The sequence below is a fragment of the Neocloeon triangulifer genome, unplaced genomic scaffold (genome assembly GCF_031216515.1).
Source record: "Neocloeon triangulifer isolate White Clay Creek 2 clone unplaced genomic scaffold, ASM3121651v1 ptg000014l, whole genome shotgun sequence".
Taxonomy (NCBI): domain Eukaryota; kingdom Metazoa; phylum Arthropoda; class Insecta; order Ephemeroptera; family Baetidae; genus Neocloeon; species Neocloeon triangulifer.
This window is the reverse complement of record NW_026775556.1, coordinates 26,223,822-26,237,987: the sequence shown is the minus strand read 5'-3', so window position 1 is coordinate 26,237,987 and position 14,166 is coordinate 26,223,822. Positions and strand designations below refer to the sequence as shown.

General features: G+C 37.0%; 1 protein-coding gene across 1 annotated transcript; it reads right to left on the bottom strand.

The window, feature by feature from the left end:
* Positions 1–7,574: 7,574 nt before the first annotated feature.
* LOC132200369 (innexin inx2) lies at positions 7,575–12,582 on the bottom strand. Its single transcript, XM_059625792.1, has 3 exons — positions 12,292–12,582; positions 10,984–11,255; positions 7,575–9,787 (listed from the first exon to the last, which is right to left on the bottom strand). Exons 2-3 carry the CDS (start codon positions 11,230–11,232, stop codon positions 8,954–8,956), a joined length of 1,083 nt encoding a protein of 360 aa, XP_059481775.1. The 5' UTR covers positions 11,233–11,255; positions 12,292–12,582; the 3' UTR covers positions 7,575–8,953.
* Between the last annotated feature and the right edge of the window lie 1,584 nt (positions 12,583–14,166).

Here is a 14,166-nt window from a genome sequence, read left to right as displayed (position 1 = left end):
TTTCGCCCGTGTGATGTTTGCCAAAGTCTTTGTCCGTCGCGTGGGATCGCTAATTGCCTTCGCGGCGGCCGCTGACAGGGAGATTCGCCGGCAAATATTAGCATGCAATTGTGTGTTTCCTTTGAAATTAGCGCTCCCCTGCTGGTCCCTTTGTGTCTCGCAGATCTCTTATCTTTATATTATGCACTCGACGGCTCGTAAATGATGCACTCGAGAGGTGCATTATTATATTTTTTGTCCACCGAGGGAGGCGAAGAGAGAAAAGTGCACTTGCAGCGCTTTTTCCACTTGAATTATTGAGCGCACGTCGTCTGCGCGTGAATTTTCGCAATTCCCTCAATAAAAAAGTTTTCGTCCATCGTTTTGTGCAACGCAAAAGTGAGAGCAGCGCATAACTCGCGACTCAAATGGAATCGCACTCGTTGGCAAATAATTCACTGACAAGTCGTATTATTTATTATTTTATGCGCTGCCCCGTGGAATTGTTCTGCACTTCATTCTGAGAGTGATCGTCAAAAGTACAACTCACTCGACGAGTACTTAACTTGACACATTTTGCAATTAATAGCTAGTTTAAAAAAAAATAATTAAAACTTATTAAATGGCTGTTATAAACAATCTGATCCATGAAAAAAAATATTTCATAATTATTTTTAATATTTTAATTATTTTTAAATTTTAATTGTTTTAAACATTTTTATTTTTTTTTTATATATTTTAAATTTTAAATCTTCTTATACAATCAGAAGACACAATTTTTTTTATATAAATAAATACCCAATGGTGTGGAATTTTAAAAATGAAAGTACAAGAAGTCATTCTGATTCGTCAAAGCTTGAGTGATGCAGAATTTTATATTAAATGAAAATTAATTAGCCACAAGAACCATCAAAACTGAATAACCAAATGAATATGAAAAATAAATAATTAGCAAATATATTAAATCAATTTTCCACCCCCTTGATTGAAAATTGTAAAATGGCTTAAGCTATTAAAATTTCAAGCTTCTGAATAAACCCCCAACTGATAAATTAAATTCTCAGATAATTGTTAGTGTGCGTGTTTTTTCTGTTCAAATTAGTGTAGAGCAGTGTTTTGTTTGTGTTGTTAAGTGTATAGCAGTTTCAGGGGTTAATTTTTTAAGAGGTTTTTTCCGTGGATTTACTGAAACTGTGCGAGAAACACTTGGCTTTAAAGAATGGAATATACAAACCAAAATTTTGACTTTTAGTTGAAAAATTAATTTTTAAAAATGTCTCAAAAAGTAATATTTTTGAGTCACAAAAAATCAAAATTTCAATTAAAACTCGGAAAATTGGGCGAAATCGCGATCCAGACCAGTTATGTTGCTCTGTTTACCCTAATTTTCCGAGTTTTAAATGAAATTTTGATTTTTTGAGACTCAAAAATATTACTTTTTGAGACATTTTTAAAAATTAATTTTTCAATTAAAAGTCAAAATTTTGGTTTGTATATTCCATTCTTTAAAGCCAAGTTTCTCGCACAGTTTCAGTAAATCCACGGAAAAAACCTCTTAAAAAATGATAAATTAAAGTTCGTAAAATTGTACAATGTTTCACGAAAGAAGTATTAATTTAATTATAAGAGTTGATGACAGTTGAAATTGAATCATAATAAGGCCAAAAATATAAAAATTGGTAATAACTGATGATGATGATCGCAGATGGAAAAAAGTACATATCATTAGAAATCAATCTAAATTTTAGATTACGAAATATTTTGATTTATTTTCTTCATATTTAAATATCTAAATAAGATTGTATTCAAAGGAAACTAATTTTGGATTCCCATGCACAAATTGACGTGCAATCATGGAAGTTGGAAACCGCACTTTCTTCTAGATAGTGCAAAGTCCTTATAGAAAACAAAACCCGTGATGCCGTAATAGACGCATCCTGCTGATAACTCCATTAAATTCGCGGCGTCACTGACGTTCTACATAGCGTATCAGTTACTAAAAAAAAAACCTTTTCGAAAACAGAGTCTCTCGAAATTTACCCATACTTACTTTTATTATTTTCACTCTCGCGACGAGACGAAATATCGAATGGCGCGCCGCCGGTTGGAAACAAAATACTTTGAAAAATGTCAGCGAATTTCCGCGGATCGGTTTCAATTTCGCTGCTGCGCGAGTTGTAAATGAGCTGGCAGAAAACTGCTTATTCGGGTCCTAGTTTGTTCTCCAATAAAATCGCATATATATAAAATTATATACGCAGACGAGAGAGAGAGAAGTGTCCGGTGGTATGTATGTGTGCACGCGCGTTTCATTACACGTGCGGCGTGTTGAGCAATAATATAAAGCCGGGGCATTCATCGCCCCTTTCAATCGCACTCTTCATATCAATCCGCACTCGCTTTCGAAATTAAGTAGTGCTGAATACAGCGTCGAGGGGAGTATTTTTGCACCTAATTTGCATCAAGGACACCGTGACTTTTGCTTTCAGAATTTCCTTATGGGCGGCAAAAAATGTAATAACACAAGATTAGCATAAAAAATTGTTTTAAAGTAACATAATAATTAAATAAATTACCAGCAAATTACAGCAGCTTTAAAATTAAATTAATACATGGTAATCTGTGGGCTTTTTTACTCCGGTTTTTTTTTTAAATAATTATAATTCCTTCACTGCTGTGGAGAGATAAGAAATAAATAACTTCATTTTCCTTCAAAAATCTTTTATTTAAAATAATTAATTTTTAGTAAAAATCAGCAAGAGCTGTTTTTAAACTGTCTGTTCTTCCACTTGAGAATTCTTTCGGCATGTGCAGCTTTTAAGGTTGTCAATAGTCAATAAAAGATAACGACAGTATTTATACCACCGCGTGCGTGTCTCTCATTCTGTGTCGTGTGGAAATGTTTGCCCAAGATTTGTGATTGATAAAATAAAGTCGACGCACTCCTTGTCAACTTTTCAGAGCTGGAATTATCGCCGCGTGTAAATAATGCCAAGTCGTTATTTCTGCCTGAATAAATTAGTCGTTTGAGACCAGCTTGAGGTGTCACTCGGCGACAGACTTGACCCGGCCCCGAGCGAGGATAAATTTATAAATGAACCTTGTCGGTTAATTTTTCTCCGGCCCACGATTCAAACTTCAAACGGCGCGCATAATTAATTTATGTCAAACGCGTTAATGATGATAAATTGCTGCGTGCAATTAACACGTAGAAAGAGAAAAGTGTCTAAAGGGGAAAAGAAAACAAATCTTGGTGCGCTTTCGGTGCGCGTGCTTTTCCTTAATCCTTTGGTGCCCAGCATGGCTTCCCCCTTGCGTTGCCGGACGCGCAAAAATCGATGCGGCTGGATTATTTTTGCAAGTCCTTTCAGCGTTTTGTTCAAACCGGCTTAAGAAATCGCTGAGTTGACCCCGTTTGCTGTCAATTTTAAGCTGCCATCTTATCTCGGCAAATCAACAATGTGTCTCTTGTCAAACAAAGTTATTTTTCCCAAAAAACACTTATGTTGTCTAAATGTTTCAAAGTTGCTGGCATAATTTATAGAGCTAAATATTCAAAATTACTGATTTAATTATTAATTACGTCTGCTTTTTCTAACACATTAAATTTTAGTTTTAAAGGCTTTAGAATAAAAAAATTATGATTTAATGAACATATTGTACAACTTTTGAGCATCTTGATTAATGGAAAAATGCGAAAACTGGCAAAAACATAAAAAAAACTTTTAAATTGTATAATTTAAATATATATTTTTATATAGGGACCGTTCATGAATGATTTAAGATGAATTGAGAAAATGGGCGCCTTCAAAACTCAAAATGCATTTTAGTGACCTTGACCTTTGACCTCCGACATTTTGGTCAACAGCAAAGTTGTTCAGAACAAAAAGTTAATCACTGGGGGGAAATTTCATGACTTTAAAATTAATACGAACAAAGATATATGCATTTTTTAGTTAAAAAAAAAACGAATATTTCAAAAAGTAATTATAAATTTTGTCTCAAAATTTTGTCAAAGTAATTAATAATCAAACCTAACATCATATCTAAAAATCAGAGTGGTGCTGGAAACAAACAGAAAAAAAACTGTCCAATTCGTCTTAAATCATTCATGAACAGTTCCTATATTTCATTGCAAACAAAACATTTAGATTTGTATAGAAGATTAATTTTTTATGGTGAATTGAACTGAAGTGAAACGCAAGATAATTGTTTTAATTCAAGATTTCTTTGTATCCCATTTGGTTAAATAATTCGCATTAAATAAAAAATTCATTAATATATTTCACTATTTAAAAGTGTTTCAGTGTTTCCCTCTTTAAAAAAAATGAATCCAAAAACAAACTTTACAAAACAAAACCATTCACAAGATTTTCATTAAAAATACTCATGAAAAATAACAATAATTGAGTATGTGAGTGAGACCAACTTATAGAAAGTTATTTAATAGAGCTTGTTAGCCACTCCTTCAACTGTTTGTGACTTTTAACGGATTTGTTGTGAAATTGAAAAAACAGCTCATCAAAATATCACCTTATTTTATGAATAAAAAATTATTGTTTAATCTAATTTGAAAAAATAATATATATTTTTTTTCCTCTTACATAATTTCGCATGACATTTGACAAATTATGTGTTGAGTCTTTCGAATTTGGCAAAGCAGTGACCACATATTGTAAGTTTATTTTAATATACTCAACCCGTCGTCCCGCGGCGCTGGAAGACCGCCGAGCTGCGAAGGAAACCCGACGCCGGCTACGTTTATTGCCGAACACGCTGTTATTGAATCGGGCGCGAATGAAATTCTCGGAAAGAGCGACCAATTGAGAGGGGAAAATAATATAATTTCATGTGTGCAAAAAATCGCAGTGCGTGCAAACAACCTGTTGCTACCAAAATATATATAATACCCAAGCCATGATAGCTCGGCTCTGATTTCACTCGGCGTACATAATAATAATAATAATGATAAAAAACTGGCCAGTCCGTCCGGTGGTAAAATAAATTCATATTGTGCGTCTGATTCACAACGGCTAAAAATGTCTTCATCCGGGTGTGTTCGCGAAATAGGCCGGATTATTATGAAAGATTGCTGCTGATGAGGGCACGGCCTCCTCCTCAACCTATTGCACTTGATTAATCAATCCAATGAGACGCAGCTGTTTTAAGCAAAGATTCAAACAGTCCATTAATGAAAGAAGAGAATAAATAACAAAAATTAGTCAAGATATCACAAATCAAACAAAAATAATTGTTATCAAATTACGTTTTTAAATAAAATTTCATATTAAAATAAAATTGAAACTAATTCTTTACAATAAGTCGTTAAATTTTAATTGTTTTATTTTTAATATTAATTACATTTTGATTGTTTTATTTTTTTTTTTTTAAATGAAACCCCACAAAAAACTGATATAAAAGTCGAAGAAATTTTTTTGTTAAAATTTATTTAATCTTCTGATAGAAAAAGAAAATAATGACTTCTTTCACAAAAGATTAATGTAGTAAAGTGACGGGTTTTTTACTTTCTATAAATGAATTGTGGCTTATTTAATATATTTGATTTTGAAAACTTTGTCTTTTCCATTCATTTTATTATTGATGATCTATAGAACAGGGATTAATCTTCTAAATTTAACTCGATGTTTAATTTTTTTCAAATTTATGACACCTAATTTATTAATTATTATTACTACATAAATCCTAATCAGTTTTGAAAAGAATTAAGATTTTTTAGTGAAAGTTTAAATCCAGACGTTTTAATACGTTTCCAAGCATTGCTTTGAATATAAATTGTTAATTTAATTTAGTGCTAAAAACAGGAAACTGGCAATTCAACTTGAACTTGACGCGCTCGAATGAGTTTAACCTCTGGGGTGTTACAATACTTTTTATTATTATCTACACTTGCACTGATCACCTCTGGGCACAAGTGGCTCCCCTCTCATGGAGGCGCATATCCTTTGCCGCGGCTAAAATCAAGCCGCGGATTCTCAAACACCTTTTAATTTTTTTTTTTTATTTTCGCGAGAGGGAAAACCTGACTTGCGAGAACAATGAGAGCGAAATTCGAGAGCGGCGCCGAATCGATGTAGAATAAATTCGAGAGAGCGATACAATCGGCGAATTGTGCTGAATGACAATTGTTTAAATTTTGATTAATGGAGCGATGGTGCGTAGATTGTGACGTCACGTGCGATGGAATTAGACAAATTGTTGTCCCATTTGCTACTCGTCTTGATTAACCTCAATCATCGCTCGGAGCAGCAGCAGCAGCGCAGCGCTCAATGAAAAAGATCTCGCCCTTCCGAACTAATTGACAGTCCCTCGCGCACCAACAGCTCGGCCGACCCTAATCCCGCCGGCTCTTGCTGCATTGCTGGACGGTGATTTTTCATGAATGAAAACTCATTTTGTTAAAAACGGAATTAAAAAAAACCATGCTTAATTTTGCTATAAATTATTTCTTTAAAATAAGTAACAACTGAAAAAAAAATTTTTTTAATAAAAACCAAATTATTTTTACTTTAAAAATATTGATATAATTTTACGTATATTTTAATCTTTTAATTTTATTGACTTCATAGCACATTTTTTATAAATTAGTTTCTTTATAAACAATGTTTTTATAAATTATTAATATTTTCTATGATCAGTAAACATCCAGTTACTTAAAAAAGTTTAAATGTTTCATGCTTTTCATCACATAAAACCGTTTTTCAAAAATTTAAATTAATCTGCTTTAAAAAAATGTTTTCACATCAACCAAGGAAAAGGATGACTTCTTGCTTCTTGTGGAGGAATTAAAGTAAAAAATCTGAGCGCTGCAGCAAGAGGGTCTCCCCCTCTACGGGAGCGTCTCTATTATTTAACAACTATAAAATTCCTCGCGCGATATCTCTTCTTCTCTTCTCATCTCTCGGCCGGCTCGTTTTTTATCACAACAAATGCGCCGGAGAAGAAGGGACGACATTTGTTAATGATTTACTCGGCGCGGCGTAACGCGGTTGGCGTTCTTCGGAGCGGCTCGAGGCCTTGACTCCTCTTACCTTTTTACCTCCGGCCCGAACGACTCCCGCTATCCTCAGCTTTCAGACTTTCGGAATTTGAATATATAAATTTGGTCCCTTTTGAAAATGAGAAACTTTTTTGGTTTGAAGAAGTCAATTTTCATGGAAATTTCCTCGGTCGGCGTCTCTCAGGGGTCACCTGCCTGCACCTGAGTGGCTCCTTTTCGAGCGAGCCGGGCGTGGGCGCAGCGTTGCCAGGCGCGACCAGCTCTCGCTGGTAGGCCTTGAAGACGCAACTAGAGATTCCTACCCTGACAGCGAGGAACAAAAGGTGCTGCCGCGCCAGGTCGCCTGACGTCATCACAGCCGCCGCCACAGCTCCGCTAGGGTGCTTCAATTCTAATTTGTAAAGATTAAAAATGCATTTCAGAGCTAAGGGCAAATTTCAATGGATTTTTTTAAAAATTAAATCACTTTTTATAATAAAATTCATTTACAGTGTTACTTTTTTAGCTAAAATTTATTCAAAATAATGAGATCTATTTACTTTTTTCAGGGATTGAGAAGTGAAGAAAAAGCCTCATGTTATATATTAAAAGTTTCGTTTTTATTTTCTTAATCTGTGTGTCTGTGTGTCTTTAAAACATTTTACAAAATATAATTTAGTAAGACATTCCTCTCATTGTTTAATATCAATTCATCAAAAACAGGAATGATCATAGGTTTGAGCCTTGCAAGTCAAGAGAAAAATTGGTCCCACGGTTTTCTGTCACTTGTGAGCTGCTTGTTCGAAATCCCACTAAGGTTATAAACCGTCTCTAAAACGTTTGTTAATATTTTCGCATGGTTGGCGTTTAATTGACAACGATACTGTACTTATTATGCAAAGGGTGCGAGTTCCGATTTTTCAGGAATGAGGAATTCGCGGGCGACCCTTTTTTTGGAGCGATTAATATAAGGCACTGAATTTAATGAATTTCAATACGTGAATAATTCGATGATGAACACTTTAGTCGGGAATGAATGAATAAAAAATGATCGGCGCGGCGAACAGGGTTTGTCTTACTAATCCAAAAGTCTACAAATTACCAAATCGGGGAAAATTTGGAGAAAAAAACCATCTCTGCAACGAGAAATAATAATGGCAATCAAAGTCAGCAATAAATACATTTGGATGCAAAACTCGTCTATACAAATTTGGACACGAGAAAGGGGCACGATTTTCTTTTTAATTTCTTTCAATTTTTTTGAAATTTTCATCGCACTCCTCTCTTAATACACTTCTTCATCTTTCTCTCACAACTAACAAAAAAAGAAACAATTTAAAAATACATTTATTAATTAATTATTAGCGATGAGATAACTATTAATTAGCTGAATTCTCTCTAATTGTAAACGATTCTCTCAATTATACGCTTTTCTTACGCCCTAGAAAATGCGAGGGATTGTCCGTACGGTCCGCCGGGCCGGGTCTGAAAATTTTGATTCAATTTGGAAGAGACGCCAGCGCCTCGGCAAACCGAACAGGGCCCTCAAATTTTCACCAGAAATGTCTTATTGTTTAGTGCAATTTGACTGTACACACCAAATAAATGGCAATGCCAAGAAGATCAAGAGCTAATGATCGATTGATTCTGCGCCTTAAAATTAACTTTGTGCATTTGGTCATTTCGATTTCGGACCATAGTTCCCAAATATTAAAAATTTCATTCGTTCGATTTCCGACGGGGAGAATTTCATGTAAATAATTGACCCACAAAGTGGTGGAAGCCTCATCGTTGACACCCTAGCTCAATCGGGCCGATTTTTGGAGTGAGGCGAACTGCAGCAGTAAACGTACAGTCTTTTGACCGATCACAGAGTTCACATAATAACATTCAGAGACCCTCGGCCGCCGCCCTTGAAGAGGGTTGGTGGGTACTGAGAGGGGTCGACGCGAGGGTCTCGCTCCTCCGAATCCGCACTCACACCATGTTGTCCTTGCCGTTGAGCTTCTTGGACAGGTCGGACATGAACTCCTTGAAGATGAGCGGGTCGATGTTCTTGCCCAGTTGGTACAGGACGAACCAGTCGCCGACCTTGCACTTCTCGGCCACGGTGCGCACGCTCTCGAGCGACGACAGACGCGACTGGGTGCGCAGGAGACTCAGGCGCAGGGTCGGCAGCAGGATGGTGGCCAAGCGGTACAGCAGCGCGAAGCCGGTCACGATCGCCACCAAGACAAACCAGAACCAGAGGAAGACGTAGATCTTCTCGTTGACGATGTTCAGGGGCAGCACGCAGAGTCCGTCGAACTTCTGGATCGACCCTGAGGGACCGAACTTGTGGAATTCGCACTTGGTCACCTTGGGGAAGACGGTGCTCATGGGGTCGTTGCGCTGTTCAGGCTCCAGTTCGGACATGGCGATCACCCGCGGCCCGTAAGTGGTGAACTCGCCGCCGAGGAACGAGTCCATCAGCCAGATCTGCAGCACCACGTTGATGAAGTTGCAGACCTCGCAGAAGAAGAAGCGGTACGCGTAGTAGTTCTGCGTGTGCAGATTGTTGGCGAAGTACTCGACCAGCAGTTTCTTCCGGTCGGATTTGCAGTCCTCGCTGATCACCGGGCAGTTCATGTCCAGCGCCAGCATCTTGACGCGGCCGCCCTCCCACGTCTTCCACATGTAGCGCGGCACGTAGAACAGGATGGCCTGGAAGAAGAGGACGAAGCACACCCACTGGTAGTACTTGTGGTGCTTCCGCGTGTCCTTCCCCACCTCCTCGTGACCCACGCCTGGATGTGCGTAGTCCTTGCCCGTCTGCAACAGAAACACGACCCGGTCCAAAATTCAGTCAAAATAATTGAAATGTTAGGATAAAATTTTATAAATATATAAAATCAGCGTTGATATTTGATTGTCTTGAAATCCAAAATCAAATATTTTATCTGACATTAAATTTGAAAATCAGGAATTTTAGGCTTTTGATACCACGATTTTTTTTGTAATTTTTAATGATATCTTAAAATATCATGAGAGATTAAATAATAATAATAAATTCCATTCGAAAATTTAAATAAAAGATTAACTATTTAAATGAACTTGTTTTCTTTAAATACAATTTTCCTCATGAATATCTTTAAACTTTGATACAATATAGCGGACAAAATTATATTAAGTGCAGTGTGCAACCGCGAGCACAAATTATTTGACCAAAGAACCAAAGAATGAGCACAAGTGCTAACAATAAGTTCGATAATGAGCGCGCGAGCAAAAACCGTCAGACGCTGCCAGTTGTAATGATAATTCAACTAAAAAAAGTTATATTTAAATAAAGTTGATTTTAAAAGTATTAATATTATTTTTTTTATTTTTGTAACCAAATTTTTAATTAAATAATATTTAGTTTTATCAAATGTTTAAACATATTTCTTTATTATTTTTTATTTATTAAATTAAATTTGAGATTTTATTCAAGAATATAAATAAAGTATTTAAATTTTGTTGAATTATTTTGATTTATTATTTAAATAAATTTTACTCTGTCTAACAATGAATTGATTAAAGAATAGCAAAATGTAAAATATACAGTTTTTATGGTGATGGCTTTTTTTTAAAATTACTAACTCTAATTTATTATGTTATACCAAAAATATATATAATAAAATATTCTAATAAAAAGAGAGCAATTAAACGGCTGAAGTTAATAAAACAGCCATTCGAAATGTTAAGGAAAATGTAAACACTTCGCACATTGCGACAGTCTGCGCCAAAAGTGTTTATTATTCCTGAGCAGCTAAAAAAGCACACGGAGCGAGTATCTGGCAGCAGCGGCGAACAAGATCCAACAAGTGGTCTGCGTTTAATGACCGCAATTAAATGAGAGGCTCTTGACTCGGCCGCTCAAAAATTAAAAAGCCACCTCAGCATAATTGTCTTTTACTCGCAATTAAAATCTCATCAAAACGAATGAATGAAAAGAGAGGGAAATTAATAAAAAGAAAATTGACACTCACCGTTCCTTCGAAACGGTTAGGGATGCTGTAGGTGGAATGGATCCAGCAGTAGGTGTCCATCACGTTGAGGGGAATCTCGTCCACGATGCAGTCAATGGGGTCACCGATGTATTGCCGAGAGGTGACCAGCAGCGAAAAGGCGATCAAAATGATGACCGTCGCTTTGTAGTGCAGTCGGAAAATATTGTTGTCGATGCAGACAGAGTCGAGCTTGAGCAGCCCCTTCACGGAGCCGAACACGTCAAACATGGCTACCTTTTTTTAGTTTGCACCTGAAACACAGGACGAGAGATTTCTTTTAGCCGAGAACGCGAAAAATATTCAAATAAAAGCCGAGGGTTGTTTTTTTGTCCGAGCGTGAGAAGCCCCGAATTGAAAGCGTGGAAAATCAGCCCCATTCACACACAACTCCTCGGCGAGGGGTGAAAGAACAAAAATGAGGAATTTTTATTGCTCGCGGGCCCAAGTAAGAAGGACAAACGCCGGAAGAGCGAATTGTTTTCAGTTCCCACGCAAAGAAGTTGCTTGAACCCGCCGGGATTCCGGATCATCAGCGCTTTGTTTAATTCGGGCGGAAACGACCGAGGGGAGGAAAAAATTTTAAGCGCAAGTGTACGACCCTCTTGCGTCAGACTTAAAAAAATTATTTAAAAAATTAAAGAAATAAATCCGGGCATCAAAATCTCCCCAGCAACCGCGAATGAGGCGCTGCGGTCGGTAGCATCCCTTGGGCTGCAGCCGGGTTACGCACCAAAGTCTTGCCTGAGGCGCTCGAGTGGACACACTCGACTGACCCTTTCCATTTCGGCCCGAGATTTATTAGCATCGAATTCAGGAAATTGAGGTTTGGGATTTACTCATCTCATTACCATTTCCATACTCATGGTCAGAAGTCATGCGCACTCATAATTAGAGGGGTAAATAGTACCCCAGTTTGAGGCGCATGTTTTTTAATTCAAGCTTATTATTTTGAATCTGAAATTACACAAGAGATAACTCTATAAAACCCAACTAAAGGAAGTAGTTTGTCACCGCGTTTCACTGGAAGCACTGATAAAAAATAAAAAGTCCAACAATATGAGATTATCTTTATTTTTTTAAATTATTCCATTGAATATTAATTTTGTATCTAAATAATTTCAACTCATAGATATGCTCCAGAATTTAATCAACAATACTTTATTTATTTTCCCTCTGAATGAACTATTTATTGTTTCTAAATGGCTGGGCTCGAATTTACTGTTTAATTTCTGGGAAAGCAATCGCGCTCAAAGTGCTCGCTCGAGGGATATAATTTTATATACTTACGAGGAGAAAAGTGTGTGCGCTGCTGACGCGTCGAATGCTGCGAGTTACGGGCGCTTGTGCCTGACACAATGGCGCGGCGCGACGCTGCTCTCTACGTTTCTCTCACGGCCAAAGGGACACTGGAGGACACGACAGACGACACTGGTCGACACCCCTAAAGCATGGTAGTCGCGCGAAAGGGTGCGCGAAACGCGAAAGGTCGGTGTGTGCGGTTGGCGTCGGCGGCCGGATGGTCTCAATGTTAGCGTCTGTGCTTCGTACGCTCGCTCGCAACTGGAGGCTTCGGCGGGGAGCCAACGCGCCCGCCGTCCCCCCACTCGCTCGCCACACCAATCGAGACCCACCCGAGGTCGTCGCGACCTCTGCACACGTCCTCTCCAAGCTGCACCGACACCGGATTTTGGAAAATAGTCGGAAAAATTTATTCCGTCACTTTTCGATTTTTGTATTTGTTGAATTTCTCGTGATTTTAAGCTTCAAAATTTCAGTTTGAAACTTACCTTGCCCAGTAATTTCCTCATCTGCACGCGATGTAATTATTTTCTTTTCGGAGCAAAACACGAAGAGCTTGATTGTAAATTGAAAAAGCAGCGCCAGGAATTTGGCCTTTGAGCTCCACGCTTCCTGTCCATTATGCCTGTAAAATAGGGAAAAAAACTTAACTTTAAGCAATATTTATTTACTTATATTTAAAAAAAAAACAATTTAAGTAATAATTGTAAAATATTAATTACTTTCATTTATTTACACTTTTTATTTAATTTTTTTGATAAATATATTTTTATTTTATTTTTGCTATATTTATAAATTAGGATTATCAAGTCTAAGTTTAATAAAATGACGTATGTAAAATTAGTCAAATTTAATATTAGAATTTTTTCTTCCTTCAATTCAATTTCTATACACCAGAAAACAGAACATGTTAATCTATCCATGAAGTTTCCTTTTCTTAATTTTAACTCCTTAAGAAGTAAGTTTATTAAAATTCAATCAATTTCATTTGGAATTTATTCGTCTATATATCTAAAGGAAGTAACGCGCACGTCAATAACAGTCTGCGTGCCCCTAGCAGTAATGTGTCGTGTCCATTATAGATCATGAATGAGTCACGCAGCTGTCAATCTGCCCCCTATGTGTGCGATTGGATTTTCGGGAACAGTCACTTCACAGTTTTGTATTGATTTGAGCAAAGGAAATCATATAAAATCTTGACTTTACACAAAAAATAAGGAAACACCAGGAAAAATAAAATGACTCCTCCTGAATAGCATCGAGATGTGCCATCTATGAATCAAGGTCTCCTGTGATTAATCAGCCTTGCGAATGTTTTGATTGTTAGTCATCAAAAACATGAATGAATGGAGATGCGTGATCATTTAAAAAAAATTCCGTCATCAATTTTATTTTTCTATGATTAAAATTAATTCATATCGATTTGAGTGACGCAGTGACGCTTATTATTTAGGTTGAATTAAAGATAGCTTGTTTCATGTTTCTTTAAATTGCCAGAACATGTTGAAATAATCAAATAGAAGATAAAGATTAAGAGTCCAACACGTGCCTTTGGGAAATAATTATCAACGAATTGCTTTAATTATGGCAATTCGCGATTTCTCCGAACGCAGATTATTCGCTTGCACGCAAAACCTGTCAGACAAACATTGATGAATTATCGAAATTATCCTACTTTCCCAGCGAAAACTAAATTGCGGGCCTTCTTAATTAAAACGGAGCGCAAAAGCCAAACGGTCTGGCGCAAACGGCAGCAATTCGGTAGCGCGCCTGCAGCAGCTACCGACCCGCCCAGCGTGAGAGACGAGCGGCCAGTCTACCTAAAGTGCCCCCACAGAACCGGAAACAAGTGCTGTGAAACAA